Here is a 24,610-nt window from a genome sequence, read left to right on the forward strand (position 1 = left end):
CTTGACATCAAGGAGAATTCCTCATGCTATCGCTGGTTCTCTTTGTATTAGTCAGACACGTTGTCATCTCATCTACGGATATCAGACAGGTTACTGTCATCTACATCTACATCTACATTTATATTCTGCAAGCCACCCAACGGTGTGTGGCGGGGGGCACTTTACGTGCCACTGTCATTACCTCCCTTTCCTGTTCCAGTCGCGTATGGTTCGCGGGAAGAACGACTGCCGGAAAGCCTCCGTGCGCGCTCGAATCTCTCTAATTTTACATTCGTGATCTCCTCGGGAGGTGTAAGTAGGGGGGAGCAATATATTCGATATCTCATCCAGAAACGCACCCTCTCGAAACCTGGACAGCAAGCTACACCGTGATGCAGAGCGCCTCTCTTGCAGAGTCTGCCACTTGAGTTTGCTAAACATCTCTGTAACGCTATCACGCTTACCAAATAACCCTGTGACGAAACGCGCCGCTCTTCTTTGGATCTTCTCTATCTCCTCTTTCAACCCGACCTGGTACGGATCCCACACTGATGAGCAATACTCAGATATAGGTCGAACGAGTGTTTTGTAAGCCACCTCCTTTGCTGATGGACTACATTTTCTAAGGACTCTCCCAATGAATTTCAACCTGGTACCCGACTTACCAACAATTAATTTTATATGATCATTCCACTTCATATCGTTCGGTACGCAGACGCCCAGATATTTTACAGAAGTAACTGCTACCAGTGTTTGTTCCGCTATCATATAATCATACAGTAAAGGATCCTTCTTTCTATGTATTCGCAATACATTACATTTGTCTATGTTAAGGGTCAGTTACCACTCCCTGCACGAAGTGCCTATACGCTGCAGATCTTCCTGCATTTCGCTGCAATTTTCTAATGCTGCAACTTCTCTGTATACTACAGCATCATCCGCGAAAAGCCGCATGGAACTTCCGACACTATCTACTAGGTCATTTATATATATTGTGAAAGGAAATGGTCCCATAATAGTCCCCTGTGGCACGCCAGAGGTTACTTTAACGTCTGTAGACGTTTCTCCATTGATAACAACATGCTGTGTTCTGTTTGCTAAAAACTCTTCAATCCAGCCACACAGCTGGTCCGATATTCCGTAGGCTCTTATTTTCTTCATCAGGCGACAGTGCGGAACTGTATCGAACGCCTTCCGGAAGTCAAGGAAAATGGCATCTACCTCGGAGCCTGTATCTAATATTTTCTGGGTCTCATGAACAAATAAAGCGAGTTGGGTCTCACACGATCGCTGTTTCCGGAACCCATGTTGATTCCTACAAAGCACATTCTGGGTTTCCTAAAACGATATGATACTCGAGCAAAAAACATGTTCTAAAATTCTACAACAGATCGATGTCAGAGATATAGGCCTATAGTTTTGCGCATATGCTCGACTACCTGTGCTCTTTTCCAATCATTTGGAACCTTCCATTCCTCTAGAGACTTGCGGTACACGGCTGTTAGAAGGGGGGCAAGTTCTTCATGATGTAAGCGATTAAAAAATAGTTATATTTAAAAATAGGACCGATTTGCCGTATTACTTTTGTCTGTCTCCTTATCGCTGATGTGGCGTTAGGTGATTAACGTAAACTGTAGAGAGACGTAGCTAGTTTGAAAGAGACTGGAGCCATTATACACGAAACCATGTAAATTAGTCTGAGCATCCAGCCAGCCTCCTTCTTAATACGCTGTGTTATTTAATATCTTTTAAGTTCCCTCCGGTAATTACTTGAGGTAAATTTAAGTCTACACGCTCGTGCGGCTACCGCTAAACAAACGGGCTGTCGCCACGAGTCCCCTGCAGAATGGGGAGGGCAGGAAGCTGGATCGGCCGCGGCCGCGGTCGCGCCCCGCACCTGCGCAAGGGCTTTGGCGCAGCGCCACGGCGCTGCCTGTTTCAGGTTTACAGCTTTTGCCAACACATCTGGGCCAGCAGGGATACACAACATTCGCACCACATCCTCTTTAGTGGAGGAGCACTGTGGGTCTGTTAAACTGCTGTAGGGACAGGAAGAGGTTTATGATACCGTGAACACGATAGGCGGCAGTATATTGGCTTCTTTACCGTCTTTACTGGTGAAAACTGCAGGATCGTGAATGGAGCACGCAAATGACGTGTTAACATGACAGGAAAAGCAGGGTATAGCTAATGATCATAGTCGTAATGTAGTGTCGCTTGAGTAGACTGGATGGCAGCCTCTCTAGGCGCTCAGTCCGGAACCGCGCGACTGCTACGGTCGCAGGTTCGAATCCTGCCTCGGGCATGGATGTGTGTGATGTCCTTAGGTTAGTTAGGTTTAACTAGTTCTAAGTTCTAGGGGACTAATGACCTCAGAAGTAGAGTCCCATAGTGCTCAGAGCCATTTGAACCATTTTGATGGCAGCCTCTGAACGGCTCAGTCAGCAGTAGGTACCGGGTGCCACAAAAGCTGAATGGCGCATATTGCCAGCAGCACAGGTCGCGAGGTAGACCACGTTACATTGCTCACCATAGTAAATGCCATTCGACTGAATTACGTAGCTTGAGCATAGGCGAACTGTAGTACTTCGTGCGTGTGGGGTGCTACGCAACAGCAGTGGTGGAGATTTTTGTGTAACGTAACTTGTGCTGAGATTAGCACCTCTGGTACCAAAATTAAAACAATTTGGAATATTGTTAGAAGGGAAGCAGGGCAGCGGAGAGCACAGGAAGACTGTATTTCTATCAGACTCAACGAAAAAATTGTTAACAAAAAGTCAGAAGCAAAAAATGTTTTTAATAATAATTTTTTAAATGTTTTAGAGAAAATAGTAACCAGCAATTCACTAGAAAATCGAAGGCTCTACATGGAAGAGGCAATACCTATGCAGCTTGATAAAACTGAAATTCAACCCACCTCTCCCACTGAAATTAGGAAAATAATAAATCCATTCAAAACTAAAAGCTTGCATGGAATTGATGGCATGTCCACTTGAGTGCTGAAAGCTTGTTCCCAACAGATAAGTAGGATTCTCAGCTACATACGTAGTAGATCACTGAAACAGATAGACTGACATATCCTGTTGTTAAACCACTGCATAAGAAAGGGGATAGATTTGATACTAACAACTACCATCCAATCTCACTTCTGACAGCTTTGCGCTGATGACCTCGATGTTGAGTTGAGCGCCCATAAGCCCCCCCCCCCCGACAGCTTTGTGCAAAATTCTTAAAAAAGTGATGTACCCAAGAGTAGTTCCAAACATTTGTGAAAATTGAGTACTAACAAAATGTCAGTTTGGTGCTGAGAAAGGCTTTTCAACAGAATGTACTATGTGTGCTTTCACTGATCAAATATTAAATGCTCTGAATAACCGAACATCACCCATTGAAATTTTTTGTGATCTCTCAATGGCTTTTGATTGTGTGAATCATGAAATTTCTCTAGATAAGCTTAGGTATTGTGGTATGAGTGGGACAGTGCACAAATGGTTTAATTCATATTTAACTGGAAGAGCGCAGAAGGTTGAAATTAACAGTACAGATAGTCTGTAAAAATCAGCAGACTCCTCTAACTGTGGAGAAATCAAAATGGTGTCCCACAGCGTTCAGTCTTCGGTTCCTTATTGTTCTTAATATATATTAATGATTTGCCACTCTATATTCATGAGGATGAAAAGCTAGTTCTCTTTGCTGATAATACAGGTATAGTAATCACACCCAACAAATAATATATGCAGAGAAAATTCTAAATAATGCCTTTCAGAAAACTATTAACTGGTTCTCTGTAAAGACTCTCACTAAATTGTAAGAAAACATAGTAAACACAGTTCTGTACAGTAAATAGCATAACAACACTGATTAATACAGAATGAACAGAAGTCTGTTGCTAAGGCAGAATATTCAAAATTTCTAGCTGTATGCGTTGATGCTAAAATGGAACTGGAAGAAACACACTGATTATCTTTTGATACGTTTAGGTTCACCTACATATTCTATTAATGATATTCCAAATTTTGGTGATAAAAATATCAGTAAATTAGCCTACTATGCCTATTTTCATTCACTGCTTTCATATGGCATTACACTTTGGGGCAATTCATCATTAGGAGAAAAAGTATTCGTTGCACAAAACGGTGTAATCAGAATAATAGCTCAAGCCCACCCAAGACCACCTTGCGGACATTTATTTAAGGAAATCTGAATATTCACAGTACCTTTGCAATACATATATTGACGTATGAAATTAGTTATTAATAACCCATCCCAATTAAAAAATACGAGGGTTGGAACTTTAATATCGGCAACTATTTATTTACAGCTCGTACAGAATAGGTACGTGTTTCAAAGTTTTACTGACCTTCAAAGTAGTCACCAGCATTGTGTATAACCCGTTGACAGCCATGTGGAAGTCGTAGGATACTCTTAGCAGTGCCAGTTGTGTTGACAGTTCGAGCGGCGCCATCTATTGCCGGACAAATTTGTGGCAGTTCTGAAGCGAATGGTATGAAGTGTTTCCTACAGTTTAGAAATCGAGTTGAACTTACGAGGGATTAAGTCAGGGGATAGCACTTAGCAACCCCATCACTCAACCAAACCAGTAATAGCTTGCACTGTACGTGCTTGAGCATTGGCCTGCAAAATGGTGGTCAGGTCCTGCAGAAAGTGTCATCACTTCTGTCTCTATGCTGTTAATTTTTGGAACACAACCTATGACCACCTTAGAGAATAATGCCTTTCGTGCAGTCACAGGACGTCGTGTTACGACTCAAACTGTGCGCAATAGACTGCATGATGTGCAACTTCACTCCCGACATCCATGGCGAGATCCATCTTTGCAAACACGACACCATGCAGCCCGATACAGATGGACCCAACAGCATGCCGAATGGACCGCTCAGGATTGGCATCACGTTCTCTTCACCGATGAGTGTCGCATGTGCCTTCAACCAGACAATCGTCGGAGACATGTTTGGAGACAACCCGGTCTGGCTGAAAGCCTTAGACACACTGTCCAGCGAGTGCAGCAAGGTGGAGGTTCCCTGATGTTTTGGGGTGGCATTATGTGGGGCCGACGTACCCCCCTGGTGGTCATAGAAGGCGCTGTAACGGCTGTACGATACGTGAATGCTATCCTCCGACCGATAGTGCAACCATATAGGCAGTATATTGCCGAAGCATTCGTCTTCGTGGACGACAATTCGCGCTTCCATCGTGCACATTTTGTGAATGACTTCCTTCAGAATAACGACATCGCTTGACTAGAGCGGTCAGCATGTTCTCCAGACATGAACACCATCGAACATGCCTGGGATAGACTGAAAAGGGCTGTTTGTGAACGACGTGACCCACCAACCTCTCTGAGGGATCTACACTGAATCGCCGTTGAGGAGTGGGACAATCTAGACCAACAGTGCCTTGATGATCTTGTGGATAGTATGCCACGACGAATACAGGCATGTATCAATGCAAGAGGACGTGCTACTGGGCATTAGAGGTATCGGTGTGTACAGCAATCTGGACCACCACCTCTGAAGGTCTCGCCGTATGGTGGTACAAAATGCAATGTGTGGTTTTCATGAGCAATAAAAAGGGCGGAAAAGACGTCTATGGCGTTGCTTTCAGGGTTCCTCCGAGCCATAATCCGTAGGTAGCTGTCATCCACTGCAGAAGTAGCCCTTGGGCGGCCTGAGCGAGGCATGTCATCGACAGTTCCTGTCTTTCTGTATCTCCTCCATGTCCGAAACCCCTGGACGTTTCTCTTTTTGAGAGCCCTTCCTGGCAAAAAGTAACAATGCGGGCGCGACCGAACAGCCGTATCGACCGCCTAGGCATGTTTGAACTACAGACAACACGAGCCGTGTACCTCCTCCCTGGTGGAACGACTGGAACTGATCGGCTGACGGACCCACTCCGTCTAACAGGCGCTGCTCATACATGCTTGTTTACATCTTTAGGTGGGTTTTTTTGACATCGCTGAACAGTCAAAGGGACTGTGTCTGTGGTACAACATCCACAGTCAACGTCTATGTAAAACGCCGGCCGGAGTGGCCGAGCGGTTCTAGGCGCTACAGTTTGGAACCGGGCGACCGCTACGGTCGCAGGTTCGAATCCTGCCTCGGGCATGGATGTGTGTAATGTCCCTAGGTTAGTTAGGTTTAAGTAGTTCTAAGTTCTAGGGGACTGATGTCCTCAGATGTTAAGTCCCATAGTGCTCAGAGTCATCTGAACCAATTTTTTGATGCAGAACATTTTTTGATGCGTGTAATTTTGTTGTACAAACAACGAATAAGCCATGTTATTAACGAGTCCATTCGTCTGAATGTCCCACACAGACTAAAACTATCTGGTCTCTTGTACGATCTTTTATTTTGATGGGTAGTGTTCGTAGGAATTAATGTGTCCACACACACAATCCCCATACAAAGCTTCAATTATGTGATTAGCTTTAATCTGATGCGGCTCAAAGTTCTAACCTACAAGGTTTTGCAAGAGTGCACACCTCCCTACAGAACGAAAAGCTCATTCTCATATCAAGTTATTATTTATCAAACACAGTTTTCGCCAGAACGAAACTACACTGTGCCACAGAATTAAAGATTCACGTTTTCGAAACCCCGTAATTGCCTCCCATTTCACCGCATAAGTCTGAAATTTTTGCTCAAAGGTGCCTACAATTGTCCTCTGTAATGGTGCAAAATCATGGAGTTCTGCGACATCATCTTCGGGTTCGGCGACGCTTGAAACACCTACGTGTCGACATATACGAAAAGAAGGCTATAGCTCAGAAGTTCTTGTGAGCTGTAAGGTGGGTTAATGATGTCACACTGGCACCAAATTTCACCAAACGTTTGCTCAACGCCATCGTGGACGTGTCACATGATGAGAAGGTCGTCACACCCCCTCTTACCCACATTTTACTTCTCCCGTCTCTGTGATGGAGGGCAGAACCGCGACGCTGAGCGTTTAAGTCAGGATATTTGCTTATGAGTGGCCGAGGAAAACATTTGAGAGACACCACAGCTCCGAATCGACAAAAAAAAAAAAGCCGGAAGATGTGGCACCCCTTCTGTTGGGGCGTTGAATCCCACACATTTCGTGGTCGAAAACGACAGTTCGTATTGTGACTAGGAACAGGACGAAGTTCTTTAGAAAGTTTGATACTGCTGGCACCCTACGGAAGATCGACCCCTTCTGTACGGATATCATATGACTGCAGCCACACTGAACGTGATCGGACCAATTTGGAGTGTAGCACGGCCACATTTTTTGCTCCAATGTACATCGTGGAACTATTATGGACCATTCAAAACCAATCAACGAAATCTGAACGTGATCCGAAGCAGGAAAGGGTGTTATGCTGTTTCAGTCCTCCTTTTTCGCGCCCTCCTTTGGGGTGATCATGGTGGGGTGGAGGAGGGGGTCGTAACATCGACACATGTGTCTCTAAATCACACCAGTTTGGCAACACCCTCAGCACCACCAGCGCACGTTCATTACAAAAATTAAAAATGTGCCAGTTCAGATACTTTGACACCCATTCACCTGAGTGGTGCACTGGCGCCTGAGAGCAGGCAACCCCTTTGACTCCTCTTCGAAGGGGCTGCCTGGCCTCAAGCAGTAGAGCAGCATTGAGGAACCACTCATTGACTTGGTTGTTGAAACGAGAAAGCCCTATCTAGTGCAACGCAAGAAAACATTTTTCATGTAAAAATTCGATTATAATTAAACATTATCACACAATTAAAAATGAACCTGACGTCTGGAATGCAGAATCGTGCGAGAGATCGACGTAAGCACTGACAAATGTGGAAGAAGGAGGTGGAGGAGGGGGGCAAGAAGAAGAAGAAGAGGAAGAAGACACTAAGAATGACATGTTCAAATAAAGTAGAAAAGAAGCTAAGTGTTTAGCGTACTGTCGACAATGTCATTGGAGATAGTGCACAAGCTCTGAGTAGCAAAGGATGGGGGCGAGAATCACTCGTGTCCTTTTCCAAGTAATCATCCCGGCATTTGCCTCAATAAGTTTAGGGAAATCACAGATGGTGATTTGAACCGTTGTCCTTCCAAATAAATACAAGTGTGCTAGCCACTAAGCCACATCGTTCGGTCTCAAAGTGGAATGTGAAGATCTGTGTTGAAACATCTCGCTAACAAAGCCTGGGCAAAATTCTTATCAGAATGATGTAGATGGTCGCAGTACACGTATCACGACTCCCAGTAATACCTAACTTGGCAATGGATAGAGAGATTACAGATTTCGGAATGTAACCAGATCGACGATCCCATTTCGTACGCAATATTTCGCCAACTGGCCCAATCACCATCATCAAGCGCACCATGCGACGACCTCAGATTTGCTAGCTGTTTGGACCCCAACCGGGCTTTGAGCAGTGACAGCGGAAGAAGCAATGGAGTGGAAAATTTTAAGAAAAGACAACTATCACTGTAAACAGTACATACAGCTGATGGTATTGGACACAATGCTGGCAGAAATGAATACAATGCTGGTACGCAAAGGAACGGAAGGGCTCGTAACACTGGTTGTAAGACAGGTGACTTGAAAAACGAAAAGTTAAAGTGACTCATCATCCGTTATTCCGTTCATCGTACTTAAAACTGCACGTTTGAGGATGCTACAACCGAAAATTCTTTGAGAGAGGCGAAGCTTTGAGACATTTTATACCGACCTGCTCAAGGTGAAGCAGTGCATCGCGGTTGTAAACAGTTTGTTCAATAGGATGGGAGCGAGCAGCGGCGCTTGGTGGGAAGGCGCGTAAACAGTTTACCTCCGGCGTCTGTTCCTGTGGCGAGGAAACGCTCGCCCCTGAGAGGACGGGGTGTCTCAAACACAGCACACAAACGCGACGGGACAGCACAAAGGCCGCTTGTTCGTTAAATCGAGCGGGAACCACAGAGACTCCAATAATATTAAGTGCCAGAGAAAGTTTGCCATTTCTGCAAACTCTTCGAGGCTATCGTTTCACTGGTTTTCGCAGTAGTTCTTTCTAAATGCCTATAACGATCTGGTTAGTAAATAACATTAAGCTGAGCGCGTTTGAAAATAGATGCTAAGTGTATATACATTCACAACGCAGAACGGCTTTTGGTAAACATATATCGTCATGTAAATACTCAGTAAGGAATACGACACGTGACATTTTTATTGGAGCTCTGGTAATAAATGCTCAGCCGTCAAAACCTCTCAACACAATCGTTATGTTTAGTGCGATCAATACAATTTTATTGAAAACGTATTTGATTAGGTTAGACAGCGTGCACGAAGTGACAACGTCAAGTCTCATAAGATTAAAGTAGTCCTGTGAAACGTTTGAAAAAGAAGTTAGTTCTCGTCCAAAACAGAGCAGATGTTAAAACTTGAAGAAGTAAATCGCCTTTCGTGACTATTTTTGTTGTTACAGTTTTAGCTCTTTATTCAGGAAGACACACGAGAGACGCAAGCCTGTGATGGGCTGTGTGAGTGAAATGCTTTTCTTGCTGACATATTACAAAAGTGCTACGTTATGCTACCATTTCGTACTAGGCGATAAATAATACCTTCAGAGTTTATTGGGAATAAGAAACTTTATGATTTTAATTCAAACATAAACGTACAGAAAACATCCAGTGTAATTTTAATTTGCTAGCGTGAAATTTAAACCTGTTGACGACCCGTCCCAAGTATTGCGAAACGTCATAGGAACAATATTTAAAACATTGTCTTATGACCGTTATCTCTGCAACCCGCTAACGCTATCGATCAGGGGTAGTCAACCATTTTTAATTATCACCCACTTTTTTTATTCTGTTACAAGTAACATTTTCTAACCTCTACTGGTTTCACATTAATGGTGTTTTATGAAGTAGGGAAGTAACTTTATAAAATTTGTATAGTTGCAGATAGTTAAAGCATATAATAATAATTACTTACCAGATACTTCGTCTTAAAAATTTATGGAACCCTAATGAAAACGTTCTTAAACCGTCACCACCAAACGTCTACAAAGACAGCTGGAATGCCCACTAGTGGTCGGTAGGGAGCTGGCTGACTGCCGTTGCTTTAGACGGTAGACTAAACTTTACATTTCGCATGTACACGATATTAAATGCATTCACCTTAGAGGAACATTGATTTATTTTATTGGGAAAACCGTCGTCAATCACTAGGTTGAACTGAACACCACAATTCTTTTGCAGCTCTAGCCATAATAAAGCAGGTATGGAGGTGCTATGACCTTGTCTTGCTCTGAGAGCTTTTAAATGACTAACCCAGGAAGTTTTAAGCGTAGTAAAGTGCAGCGTAGGGTCACCCCCCTCCCTCCCTCCCCCTTCACCCCTCCCCCTCGTGTGTTGCAACACATGTCAGTAACAAGTCATTGGTAGACTTGAAATAAGTGAAAAATGACAGAAGAAAAATCCCGTTACTGAGGATCGATCGTTGTACCTACGGAATCTAAGGTTGGCAGGTTGGTTACAGCTTAACGTCCCATCGACAGAGCGTCATTGCAGACAGAGCGGAAGGTCGGATTACTGAACGGTCGGGAAGGAACCACGCGCCTTTCCAAGGATCCATGCCTTAAGTGATTTAGGAAAATCACCGAAAACTTAAATCTGCATGGCCGGACAGTGATTTGAACCGTCGTCGTCCTGAATGTGAATCCCGTGTGCTGACCACTGCGCCACGTAACTGACACTTACCCACTAACGCACCGAGTGTACGGCTTTCTGTGTTGTAATGTTTCACTCCATACCACAAAGTGACAAATGCCCTCAGGGTTTTAATGCTGCAGTCACCTTCACTTAAATACAGAATAAGTAGTCATAGAAATATGTATATTTTTATTTTAAATGTGAGCGTTTTAGGTTAGGTTTTACCGTGTCTGTTATTGATATCGAATGAAACAACACGTTTACTCTTACCACTCACTGTTAAAAAATAAGTAAACAAAGACGGTGGCTAAGTATTAGGCTCAAAGAACGTATAGGAAAAACAGAAACATTGTTTGGAAGTCCGGAGAACGTATAGCAGAACAATCCACAAAGACCTTAATAAAATCGTTTTATGGTTTTTAAAATGTTGTAAGAGGAAAACGTCTTTGCGGGTTCATCTGATTCGATGCGTGCTTCACTACAGCACAGATCGGTTTTCTGGTTCTAAAATGTTGTAAAAAGAAATTTTTTTAGGTAATCTGAAGATTCCTTCCGAAGGCGAAACACGCTGTTAATAAAAGAATAAATTGCAAACAAGACTGATTAAGTGGTACACAAATTTTTTTCTGTCAAATTTATTTAGCTTAACTTCATTACTCGTTTACGTAATCAGGTGAAATGTTACAAACATTAAGTGCAATAATTATGTTGCCAACAGTGGTAAAATCATGCGGAAATAACAGTTTTTGGCCGGCCGCTGTGGCTGAGCGGTTCTAGGCGCTTCAGTCCGGAACCACGCTGCTGCTACGGTCGCAGGTTTGAATCCTGCCTCGGGCATGGATGTGTGTGGTATCCTTTGGTTAGTTAGATTTAAGTAGTTCTAAGTCTAGGTGACTGATGACCTCAGATGTTAAGTCCCACAGTGCTTAGAGACATTTGAACCATTTTTTAACAGTTTTGGCTGGTTCAGAGAAACAGAGGATGAAAATATTGCGAGAAAGAGAGCTAAACTTTGGATATGCCAGAGCTGTGGCTCTGTTAAATCTGTTTATAAATAAGTAAATGCTGAAGTAATACAATGATAATGAGTTACATACATGTAGATAGGTGTACTCTTAATAATATAAATGTGGTTTTTTGTAACCCTCAGTGTTACTGTATGAGCATTACAGGAAATTCGTTTGATCAGGTTTTAACACTAATAACGTCTTTATTATATACAGGTTCATATTTCAAGTAGGGTAGTTTTAAGTTTGTGTACACATGAAATGTGTAACGTTTGTTATTTGTTGTAAAAATCACATTCTTGGTATAAAATCTTATCCTTTATGGAATCTGTACTGTCTGGCGCTCGATGAAAGATAACTGAATCAAACGGAATAAGTGAGGGAGTAAGAAAGACAGGTCTAGGCTGATATATTGAGAAGGATCGAAATTTCTACTATAACTACACTCAGTTGTTTAAGAAGGGCCTCCCGAGGCTAACATTACTGAAATTCCTGCCACAGGATGTGGCCGCTAAAATTGTGACGGGTGTTGTAAGGACCAAAATCATGGTTAACTGGGTCTCACTTTTCCAAGCTTTCCTTTGATTACTGTGGAATAGCGCTGGGTTAGTCGCTCGCCATCTGTTCTACCTTACCTGGCTACTGTCAGAGCCGAGGCACAATTTGCTTAGATTGTAACGCCGTTGTTGCAGACAGGGCGGCAAACCGAAACAGAAAAAAAGGTGCCTGGCATTAAACAGTACCAAAACCCAAAAGCTTACCTCATTTATAGGATAATTTTTTTATTTTTAAGACCACCTGAAGGACAAAGGCGATCTCAGCCATTATGTGCAAATATAAGTTTATTTTTCACTTATCCGTATAAGCTTCAGTTGTCTGTCGAGATATGCCAGAAGTCAATGTCAAGCTGGGTAAAAGCCATTCTACACCCTACGCCTTATGCAGCTGGTGGTAATCCAACAACATCGATCTGAGAAGGAATCTGTTGGCGCGCTATTGGAGGCTCATCATTGTTTCTTTTGTCAGATGTCAGCTACTTCTCATTCCTTTACCACGAGGGGAAGAGAGTTTCTTGAATTCATTACAGATATTCTCCTGTTAACGGTGAAAGAAAATGTAAATGCGAGTATATTTTCGTGAGAAAGATTTGAGTGGTCATCAGCCATTACTAAAGAAATAAAAACAAGTGAAGGTTCAGCTTATGCTAAGAGACAGTTGAACATTAAGAAATGGTTCAAATGGCTCTGAGCACTATGGGACTCAACTTCTGAGGTCATCAGTCCCCTAGAACTTAGAACTACTGAAACCCGAGGCAGGATTCGAACCTGCGACCGTAGCGGTCGCGCGGTTCCAGACTGTCGCGCCTAGAAGCGCTCGGACACACCGGCCGGCTCCTCAGACTACATTCATTGTCAAAAGTGTGAGTTATCCCCCAATCACCAACATCACAAGCATTATAAGCAGTGATGCTTTTAATAGAATGGCAAAGCAATGGCAAGCCAAAAGGATAAGTATATTAATTGTGTGGCCAACATTCAGAAGAAAACATGAATGGTCGCTCACCACTGAGTCATTGCCTTGGAGAATGCTGAATCTGATGACGAAGCTTCTTATAATAGAAATACTTGAGAACAGTATAAACAGCTGAAACCACACTATGAGTAAGGAAAATGTAGCAGAGCCTCCGAAAAAAGTTCTGCACTTGTAAAGAGGACATAGGAAAAGTTCAAAGAAGGGCAGCTCAATTTGTACTATCACGAAATAGGGTGGAGAGTGTCACGCATATGATAAATGAATTGGGTTAGCAGTCATTGAAACAAAGATGTTCTTCATTATGAATAGATCTTTCCATGAAATGTCATTGTCCAACCACTCCCCATGAATGCGAAAATATTTTGTTGATGCCCATCTATGTAGGGTGAAACGATTATCGTTATACAATAAGAGAAAGAAAGCTCACATGGAAAGACTTAGGCGTTCAAGAGTGTTAAGGTAGAGAAGTAGTGTGGAAGCGGTTCAATGAACCACTATGCCACTCACTTAATGTGTGAATTGCAGAGTAGTCATGTAGATAGATGGAAATATACAATGAGACTTTTTATGTGACTGTTAAACAGTTACATTGGCAATGCAAGTTAAGCAGTGGGGATTGTAGCAACCTTGGAATATTTCTTGTGTGGAAACTGAATGGTACACATCCTCTGTAGGCAGAGACGTGACAGTAAGAACAAAACAAAGAAATGAATACTTCACACTCAAAAGTTAGTGTCTTCTGATTAAGCACTCAGAAATGAGTGAGACAAACAAGTCATGGGCTGACGAGAGTCTGTTGTTAGTACATGTCTAATGCATTCTACACTGAAGCGCCAAAGAAACTGGTATAGGCATGCGTATTCAATTACAGAGATATGTAAACAAGCAGAATACGGCGCCGCGGTCGCCAACACACACATAATACAAGTGTCTGGCGCAATTGTTAGTTTGCTGCTGCTATAATGTTAGGTTATCAATATTTAAGTGCGTTTGGAAGCAGTGTTATAGCGATGGGACACAGCACCTCCGAGGTAGCGATGAAGTGGAGATTTTCCCGTACGACCATTCAGGAATCCGGTAAAACATCAAACCTCCGCTGCGCTGCAGCCGGAAAAAGATCCTGAAAGAACGGGATCAACGACGACTGGTGAGAATCGTTCAAGGTGACAGAAGGTGGCTTACAGGAAGCTCGTTCGACCTATACTTGAGTATTGCTCATCAGTGTGAGATCCGTACCAGGTCGGGTTGACGGAGGAGATAAAGAAGATCCAGAGAAGAGCGACGCGTTTCGTCACAGGGTTATTTGGTAAGCGTGATAGCGTTACGGAGATTTTTAGCAAACTTAAGTGGCAGACTCTGCAAGACAGGCGCTCTGCATCGCGGTGTAGCTTGCTCGCCAGGTTTCGAGAGGGTGCGTTTCTGGATGAGGTATCGAATATATTGCTTCCACCTACTATTACCTCCCGCGGAGATCACGAATGTAAAATTAGAGAGATTCGAGCGCGCACGGAGGCTTTCCAGCAGTCATTCTTCCCGCGAACCATACGCGACTGGAACAGGTTCAAATGGCTCTGAGCACTATGGGACTCAACATCTGTGGTCATAAGTCCCCTAGAACTTAGAACTACTTAAACCTAACTAACCTAAGGACATCACACACATCCATGCCCGAGGCAGGATTCGAACCTGCAACCGCAGCAGTCGCGCGGTTCCTGACTGAGCGCCTAGAACCGCTAGACCACCGCGGCCGGCGACTGGAACAGGAAATGGAGGTAATGACAGTGGCACCATCGTTGGGTGGCTTGAGGAGTATAAATGTAGATGTAGATGTAGAAGAGCAACCCTTCCACAAGCTGCTGCAGATTTGAATGTCCGGCCGTCAACAAGTGTCAGCGTGCGAACCATTCAACGAAACATCATCGATATGGGCTTTCGGAGCCAGAGGCCCACTCGTGTACCCTTGATGACTGCACGACACAAAGCTTTGTACCTCGCCTGGGCCCATCAACACCTACATTGGACTGTTGATGACTGGAGACATGTTGCCTCGTCGGACGAGTCTCGTTTCAAATTGTATCGAGCGGATGGACGGGTATGGAAACAACCTCATGAATCCATGGACCATGGATCTCAGCAGGGGACTGTTCAAGCTGATGGAGGCTCTGTGATGGCGTGGGGTGTGTGCAGTTGGAGTGATACGGGATTCCTGATACGTCTAGATACGACGCTGACAGGTGACATGTACGTAACCATCCTGTCAGTTCACGTGCATCCATTCATGTCCATTTTACATTCCGACGGACTTTGGCAATTCCAGCAGGACAATGCGACACCCTACACGTCCAGAATTGCTACAGAGTGGTTCTAGTATCACTCTTCTGAGTTTAAACACTTCAGCTGGCCACCTACCTCCCCAGACGCACATATATCTGGGATGCCTTCGGAAGAGATCTCGACCCCTCGTACTTTACGGATATATGGACAGCCGTGCAGGATTAACGGTCTCAGTTCCCTCCCGCTGGCGCCGGCTGCAGCCTCACCTGTCGCTGGCGGCCAGCGGCTCGCGCAGCCTGGTCCTGAGCAGGCGGCCCAGCCGCACCATGCGGCCCACCTCCAGCAGCAGCTTCTCGCGCGCCGCCAGCAGCCGCTGCGCCCTCGCCCTCCGGCACGCCCCCGCCGCCTCCTCCTGAGCAGCCGGCGCCGCTCCGGACGCCTCTGCGATCAGCTCCCTCAGCTGCTCGCAGTGCTGTAAGCGGAACACAGGTATGTGTGGTAAGAAGACTTGGCGACCCGTGTATGTAGGATATGCTGCAACGGGGTGTCGCAGAGGTTGGCCTCTTTTCATTAAAGCAGCGTTTATTGAGGAACTTGACACTTATAGACAGAACTACTGATTAAGAATAAAAAGAGATTAATGTACGTGTGATACGATGTTTGTAGCCTTAGGACTTGTACCTTCTTTGTTTGGAATTTTAGCTGGAGGACGAATTTATACGTCTGTCTTGTTGTTGTGGTCTGAAGACTACTCCTAGTCTGATGCGCCTTCCCATAACAGTCTTTCCTGTGGAAGCCTCTTCATCTCTGCAACCTACATCCATTAGAACCCGCTTCCTGTAGTCAAGCCTTGCTCTGCATCTACAATTTTACGCCCTCTCCCACTCACATCCCCCTGCACTACCAAACTCGTGATTCCTTCTAGCGTCAGAACGTGTGCTTTCAACCTTTACGTAGTTTTTAGTCATGTTGTACCATAAACTTCTTCTCTACCAAGTTATATCTTTTATTGTCGTCTTTTCTGAACTCATTATCATCCACATTTCCCTCCGATACAAGGCCGCATCCCAGACACAAACATTCAGAAAATATCTCCAAACCTTCTTTTCCAGAACTGCACTTTTCGCTACTGCCACTCGGCACTTTAGTCCTCTTTGCTTTGCCGTTGTTTTGCTGTGCAAGTAGCAACACTCATATATTACATTTAGTCTCTCATTTAATGTAATGCCCTTAGCATCTCATTATTTCATTCAACAACATTCCACTGCCCATGTTTTACTTTTGTCGATTTTCATCAAAAATGTTCAAATGTGTGTGAAATCTTATGGGACTTAACTGCTAAGGTCATCAATCCCTAAGCTTACACACTACTTAACCTAAATTATCCTAAGGGCAAACACACACACCCATGCCCGAGGGAGGACTCGAACCTCCGCCGGGACCAGCCGCACAGTCCATGACTGCAGCGCCTCAGACCGCTCGGCTAATCCCGATTTTCATCTTCTAATCTATTTTCAAGATGCTATCCATTCCATTCAACTGCTCTTGAAAGCCTTTCCCATATCTGACAGAATTATGCCACTGGCAAACCTTAAACTTTATATCTTGTCCTTCAACTTTAACAGTCCAAATTTCTATTCTTTTTCCTTTAGAGCCAGCTAACTATGCAGACCCAATAACACTGAGGACAGGCTACAATCCTGTTTCACTCCCTTTTCACCTACTGATTCTCTTTCAACTAATTCCACACATATAACTACAGTCTGGGTTCTGAACAAGTTGCAGATAATGTAGATAACATTCACTCCACGTATTTCTATCCTTGAGAGCTTCAGAATTTCTATCCGGGTGTTCCAGGCAACATAGTCAAAAGCCTTATCTAAATCTAGAAATTCCGTAAATTTAGGAGCATACTTGATACCAATATTTGTGATTTTTTGTCGCTTTCCATTCGCTTTGGACTGACTTTATTGGCTCTGCATGTGCCGTAATCTCAGTTACCTTATTCTCATGATTTGTCCACCTGTTATATGATGCAAGCAGCAAAATTATTTCTCAGTATTCTTCGCCTTTTGAGTCTCTAAATTTAGCAAATATGATTTCATGAGAACAAAGTCGCCTTTCTTCCAAAGATTCTCAATTTACGGTATATTAATAATTTTTACTTATGGACCGTCTGACAGCAACTGAATAAAACACAATTTTAGTGCTATGCACTAAAATTGTGTTTTATTCAGTTGCTGTCAGACGGTCCATAAGTAAAAATTATTAATATACCGTAATATTACACGCAACTGAGGAAGACAGGACTATAAAAGTTGAAGATTCTCAATTTAATTTCCCTGTGCACCTGTTCGACTTGTGTTGCGCTATGCAGATCTGTTACAGTCCTAGCAGCATGCCACTGAAATCATACAATGTCTGGCGCCCCTCCCACTTTGTAAGGACTCCAAACGCTGGAGCTGGGCTCTAGAACTGGTCGCAGCGCTTCTTTGTGCTACTTTCCTTACAGATGCGCTGCACTTACCCCAGTTCTTTTGGGATCCAACGTGTATGGCATGAGAGAATGCTGTAGTAAAGAGGTAAACGCGTCGTTGCGGTTGCCACTGATAGTGGCGACCAGATGTAGGAAGCACGTTCCAGCAGGCCCAGTAGTAGTAGTAGTAGTAATGGCAGCAATAATTTTGTTCATCCTTTGATAAAGCGATGTCATACCATAAAACACTTGCTGGGGTTCAACGTCTCCACTGTAGAAACAACACTGTCAGTCATTCTACACGAGGAAGTTCTTGTACACAAGTGGTAGTCGTCTGATGGGCTGCAGCTAACTATTCATTTGCTATTCATATATTTCAATAAAAACTTTTCAATAATATTTTTAAAGAGTACAGATGTTTACTTTAGTCAATAAAATGTATTGAAAATCGTTACAAAGTCTGCAGTTACCGCATTTCACGACACAAAAATGTGATGCATCGGTATCAAGCAGGTAGATTATGTAAAATGTTATGATAAGCTAATAAGCTTTCAAAATGTCCTACGGAATAAGAAATATCTTATACATAAACGTTAATGTTAGAACGAAACACTGAACACGTTAGGGGAGCTCTACGGGGCAGATGATTTCGCTGCTGAACAACAGAGGACACCGAAGTCTGCTGTCCTGCTCGCCACGCGAGTTTTCGTTTCCTTGTTGAAAGCGCTCAGCTCTGCTCTCGCGGGCAGCAGGTAAACTCGACCTCTCGTGTAGTCTTCGTGTTTGCACGCAGCTCCAGACGACACGTGGAATGATGTGGGTTATAAAAATTGTCAAAAATATTGAAACATGCATCACTCGTGAAATTGTCTATTTAGAATAACTCTTTTTGTGGCGGTGTTAGCTCTACGTTAACAGTGTTACATAGGAATAATGAGGTTTAATGGTGAAGAATTCCAAAACCTACCGACGCAAAATACTGCGATGTGCTGTAACTGCTGTTGCACTGGGAACAGTTCAACATAGCGTCGTTGTGTTTCATCATTGGCCTGTCCGTTAACAGTAAACCGATAGACTGCTGCGTTAACGTGCAAAACTCCCGGGAAAACAAACACGAGGCGGAACCAAGCAAGGCTCAGTTCGAAGTGTAGAGTGGGCATTAGTTGTCAACAGCAAGTTCAAAAATGTTCAAATGTGTGTGAAATCTTATGGGAAGTAACTGCGAAGGTCATCAGTCCCTAAGCTTACACACTACTTAACCTAAAGTATCCTAAGGACAAACACACACACCTATGCCGGAGGGAGGACTCGAACCTCCGCCGGGACCAGCCGCACAGTCCATGACTGCAGCGTCCTAGACCGCTCGGCTAATCCCGCGCGGCCAACAGCAAGTGCCGAGAGGGAATGGACAGGTTATGTTTCCAAGCAAGATACTAAATATACTGAATGCCATCGACATTTGTAGTCTTTTACAGGTATTATCAGCGTGGTATAGACAGAAAGATGAATATAGTTAATAAATAAAAGATAATGTATTAATCTGTAACGAGTGACTGGAGACCACAGGCCCTTTGTACCAAAATATAGCGCTTAACAACCTCTAAATTTTGTCGGTGTTTCACCCCGTATAATAAAAGACAGAAAAATAGCGGCACAAGATCTTACTGTGAAGGTATACAGTAGAAGAGGAAGGTAGGACCTGAGATGGAACCCTAGTCTCTGCGTAAGAGAAGATATAAGGTAAAACAATGTTAAAAAATTTGGAAACGTATTTGAGATATATATGGTGCAAAGAATCAATGGTAGTAGGAAAAAGCGATACACAACATGAGCAAAGATACCACAGTCTAACTGGTGAAGTATCCACAGGAAACAATCTAAAGAGTGTTCACATGGTCTTGCCCAGTGGCCGTTATTTACTCTCTATAAGGATTTTGACATTTCACAACTAGGAATACGAGGAAGGGTAATTGAAATAAAACCTGTGTGAGGCCAGAACAGTTCATAATGCCTACAGACATTGAGGTCACAGAACTTGCGGGATAGCGGTTGCACATATACAGATGGCGGTAGTATCATGTACACAAGGTACACATATCAAAAAAAAATTTGCATCACCTCGGTTCCCAGAGTTCCGAAACCTGTACAGAAAATTGATCAACATAAACATCATTTCCAACCCTTTTTATTGCTCCTGAAAACCATACATTGCCTCCAGAATGAGATTTTCACTCTGCAGCGGAGTGTGCGCTGATATGAAACTTCCTGGCAGATTAAAACTGTGTGCCCGACCGAGACTCGAACTCGGGACCTTTGCCTTTCGCGGGCAAGTGCTCTACCCCTGAGCTACCGAAGCACGACTCACGCTCGGTCCTCACAACTTTACTTCTGCCAGTATCTCGTCTCCTACCTTCCAAACTTTACAGAAGCTCTCCTGGGAACCTTGCAGAACTAGCACTCCTGAAAGAAAGGATACTGTAGAGACATGGCTTAGCCACAGCCTGGGGGATGTTTCCAGAATGAGATTTTCACTCTGCAGCGGAGTGTGCGCTGATGTGAAACTTCCTGGCAGATTAAAACTGTGTGCCCGACCGAGACTCGAACTCGGGACCTTTGCCTTTCGCGGGCAAGTGCTCTACCAACTGAGCTACCGAAGCACGACTCACGCCCGGTACTCACAGCCGTACTTCTGCCAGTACCTCGTCTCCTACCTTCCAAACTTTACAGAAGCTCTCCTGCGAACCTTGCAGAACTAGCACTCCTGAAAGAAAGGATATTGCGGAGACATGGCTTAGCCACAGCCTGGGGGATGTTTCCAGAATGAGATTTTCACTCTGCAGCGGAGTGTGCGCTGATATGAAACTTCCTGGCAGATTAAAACTGTGTGCCCGACCGAGACTCGAACTCGGTACCTTTGCCTTTCGCGGGCAAATGCTCTACCAACTGAGCTACCGAAGCACGACTCACGCCGCGTCCTCACAGCTTCATTCTGGAAACATCCCTCAGGCTGTGGCTAAGCCATATCTCCGCAATATCCTTTCTTTCAGGAGTGCTAGTTCTGCAAGGTTCGCAGGAGAGCTTCTGTAAAGTTTGGAAGGTAGGAGACGAGGTACTGGCAGAAGTACGGCTGTGAGTACCGGGCGTGAGTCGTGCTTCGGTAGCTCAGTTGGTAGAGCACTTGCCCGCAAAAGGCAAAGGTCCCGAGTTCGAGTCTCGGTCGGGCACACAGTTTTAATCTGCCATACATTGCCTGTTGTACCTCCATACAGCGAGACCTTCAGAGTTGGTGGTCCAGATTGCTGTACACATGGGTACCTCTAATACCCCGTTGCACGTCCTCTTGCCTTGATGCATCCCTGTATTAGTCGTGGCATACTATCCACAAGTTCGTCAAGGCACTGTTGGTCCAGACTGTCCCACTCCTCAACGACAATTCGGCGTAGATCCGTCAGAGTGGTTGGTGGGTGACAACGTCCATAAACACCCCTTTTCAATCTGTCCCAGGCATGTTCGATGGGTTTATGTCTGGAGAACGTGCTGGCCACTCTAGCCGAGCGATGTCGTTGTCCTGAGGGAAGTCATTCACAAGATGTACACGATGGGGGCGCGAATTGTCGTCCATGGAGACGAATGCCTCGCCAATATGCTACCGTTACGGTTGCATTATCGGTCGGAGGATGGCATTCACATATCATACAGCCGTTACGGTGCTTTCCATAACCACCAGCGGCGTACGTCGGCCCCACATAATGCCACCCAAAAACATCAGGGGACCTCCACCTTGCTGCACTCGCTGGGCAGTGTGTCTAAGGCGTTCAAGCTAACGGGGTTGCCTCCAAACGCGTCTCCGACGATTGTCTGGTTGAAGGCATATGCGACACTCATTGGTGAATAGAATGCCAAACCTGAGCTGTACATTCGGCATGTTGTTGGGCCAATCTGTACCGCGTTGCATGGTGTCGTTGCAAAGATGGACCTCGCCATGAACGTCAGGAGTGGAGTTGCGCATCGTGCAGCCTGTTGCGCACAGTTTGAATGGTAACACGACGTCCTGTGGCTGCACGAAACAATGCGGATGCGATCGAAATGCGGTATTGACCATCTAGGCGTTGTTGAACTACAGACAACACGAGTTGTGTACCTCCTTCCCGGTGGATTGAGTGGAACTGATCGGCTGTCGGACCACCTCCGTCTAATAGGCGCTGCTCATGCATAGTTGTTTACATCTTTGGGCGGGTTTAGTGACATCTCTGAACAGTCAAAGGGACTGTGTCTGTGATACAGTATCCACTGTCAACATCTATCTTCAGGGATCCTGGGAACTGGGGTGATGCAAAAGTTTTTGATTTGTGTATAAGAGGGAAGTACACTGGCGGAGCTGTCATTTTTACTCAGATGTTTCATCTGAAGAGGTATTCCGCTTGATTATAGCCGCACGACGATAAATAACGGATTTTGAACCCGGAATGGTCGTTGGAGGTAGACGCATGGGTCATTCCATTTCGAACATCGTTAGATCATTTAATATTCCGAGATCCACAGTTTCAAAAGTCTGCCGAGAGTACCACATTTCGTCCGCAGCTCGTGGTCGTGCGGTAGCGTTCTCGCTTCCCGCGCCCGGGTTCCCGGGTTCGATTCCCGACGGGGTCAGGGATTTTCTCTGCCTCGTGATGACTGGGTGTTGTGTGATGTCCTTAGGTTAGTTAGGTTTAAGTAGTTCTAAGTTCTTGGGGACTGATGACGATAGCTGTTAAGCCATTTGGACCATTTAGTACCACATTTCAGGCATTACCTCTCAGAATGGACGACGCAGTCGCCGACGGCCTTCATTTAACGACCGAGAGCAACGGCGTTGGCGTGGAATTGTCAGTGCTAACAGAGAAGCAACAGTGCGTGAAGTAACCGCAGAAGTCAATGAGGGACGTACATTCGACAAACGTGTCTATGAGGACAGTGGGACGAAGTTCACTGTTAACGGGGTGTGGCATCAGATGAGCGACACGAGTGCCTTTGCTAACAGCACGACACCACCTGCAGCACCTCTCCTGGGCTCGTGATCCGATCTGTGGGACGCTGGAGTACTGGAAAACCGTGGCCTGGTCGGAGGTGATGGTGTGGTTCGAGCACGGCGCACATTCGTCGAAGCCGTGGACGAAAGTTGTCAACAAGGCACTGTGCAAGCTGGTGGTGGTACCATAATGGTGTTCCCTGTGTTTTCATGGAATGAACTGGGTCCGCTAGGTCCAACCGAACCGATAACTGACTGGAAACAGTAATGTTCGCGTACTCGGAGACCATTTGCAGGCAAATGACGACATTGCGCCACGTTACTGAGCCACAGCTGTTTGCGATTGGTTTGAAGAACATTCTGGACAGTTCAAGTCAATGATTTGGCCACCCAGATCACCTGATCATTAATGGGATATAATCGAGAGGACAGTTCGTGCACAAAATCCTGGACTGGTAATACAGGGTGTTTCAAAAATGACCGGTATATTTGAAACGGCAATAAAAACTAAACGAGCAGCGATAGAAATACACCGTTTGTTGCAATATGCTTGGGACAACAGTACATTTTCAGGCAGACAAACTTTCGAAATTACAGTAGTTACAATTTTCAACAACAGATGGCGCTGCGGTCTGGGAAACTCTATAGTACGATATTTTACACATATCCACCATGCGTAGCAATAATATGGCGTAGTCTCTGAATGAAATTACCCGAAACCTTTGACGACGTGTCTGGCGGAATGGCTTCACATGCAGATGAGATGTACTGCTTCAGCTGTTCAATTGTTCCTGGATTCTGGCGGTACACCTGGTCTTTCAAGTGTCCCCACAGAAAGAAGTCACAGGGGTTCATGTCTGGCGAATAGGGAGGCCAATCCACGCCGCCTCCTGTATGTTTCGGATAGCCCAAAGCAATCACACGATCATCGAAATATTCATTCAGGATATTAAAGACGTCGGCCGTGCGATGTGGCCGGGCACCATCTTGCATAAACCACGAGGTGTTCGCAGTGTCGTCTAAGGCAGTTTGTACCGCCACAAATTCACGAAGAATGTCCAGATAGCGTGATGCAGTAATCGTTTCGGATCTGAAAACTGGGCCAATGATTCCTTTGGAAGAAATGGCGGCCCAGACCAGTACTTTTTGAGGATGCAGGGCCGATGGGACTGCAACATGGGGCTTTTCGGTTCCACATATGCGCCAGTTCTGTTTATTGACGAAGCCGTCCAGGTAAAAATAAGCTTCGTCAGTAAACCAAATGCTGCCCACATGCATATCGCCGTCATCAATCCTGTGCACTATATCGTTAGCGAATGTCTCTCGTGCAGCAATGGTAGCGGCGCTGAGGGGTTGCCGCGTTTGAATTTTGTATGGATAGAGGTGTAAACTCTGGCGCATGAGACGATACGTGGACGTTGGCGTCATTTGGACCGCAGCTGCAACATGGCGAACGGGAACCCGAGGACGCTGTTGGATCACCTGCTGCACTAGCTGCGCGTTGCCCTCTGTGGTTGCCGTACGCGGTCGCCCTACCTTTCCAGCACGTTCATCCGTCACGTTCCCAGTCCGTTGAATTTTTTCAAACAGATCCTTTATTGTATCGCTTTTCGGTCCTTTGGTTACATTAAACCTCCGTTGAAAACTTCGTCTTGTTGCAACAACACTGTGTTCTAGGCGGTG

The 24,610-nt window shown here is 44.9% G+C and overlaps 1 protein-coding gene and 1 non-coding gene across 2 annotated transcripts in view; one reads left to right on the plus strand and one right to left on the minus strand.

The window, feature by feature from the left end:
- Positions 1–24,610, minus strand: part of LOC126259316 (titin homolog) — a 951,541-nt gene that overhangs the window by 889,116 nt on the left and 37,815 nt on the right. The window contains exons 6-7 of the mRNA XM_049955994.1: positions 15,881–15,915; positions 15,710–15,829 (exon numbers count right to left, since the gene is read on the minus strand). Of these exons, the coding sequence (XP_049811951.1) occupies positions 15,710–15,829; positions 15,881–15,915 (155 nt within the window). The remainder of the gene's footprint in view (positions 1–15,709; positions 15,830–15,880; positions 15,916–24,610) is intronic.
- On the plus strand, positions 21,070–21,144 carry Trnal-caa (transfer RNA leucine (anticodon CAA)). Its single transcript has one exon. It is a non-coding gene; the product is annotated as a tRNA-Leu (tRNA).

This window comes from Schistocerca nitens, chromosome 5 (genome assembly GCF_023898315.1).
Source record: "Schistocerca nitens isolate TAMUIC-IGC-003100 chromosome 5, iqSchNite1.1, whole genome shotgun sequence".
Classification (NCBI taxonomy): domain Eukaryota; kingdom Metazoa; phylum Arthropoda; class Insecta; order Orthoptera; family Acrididae; genus Schistocerca; species Schistocerca nitens.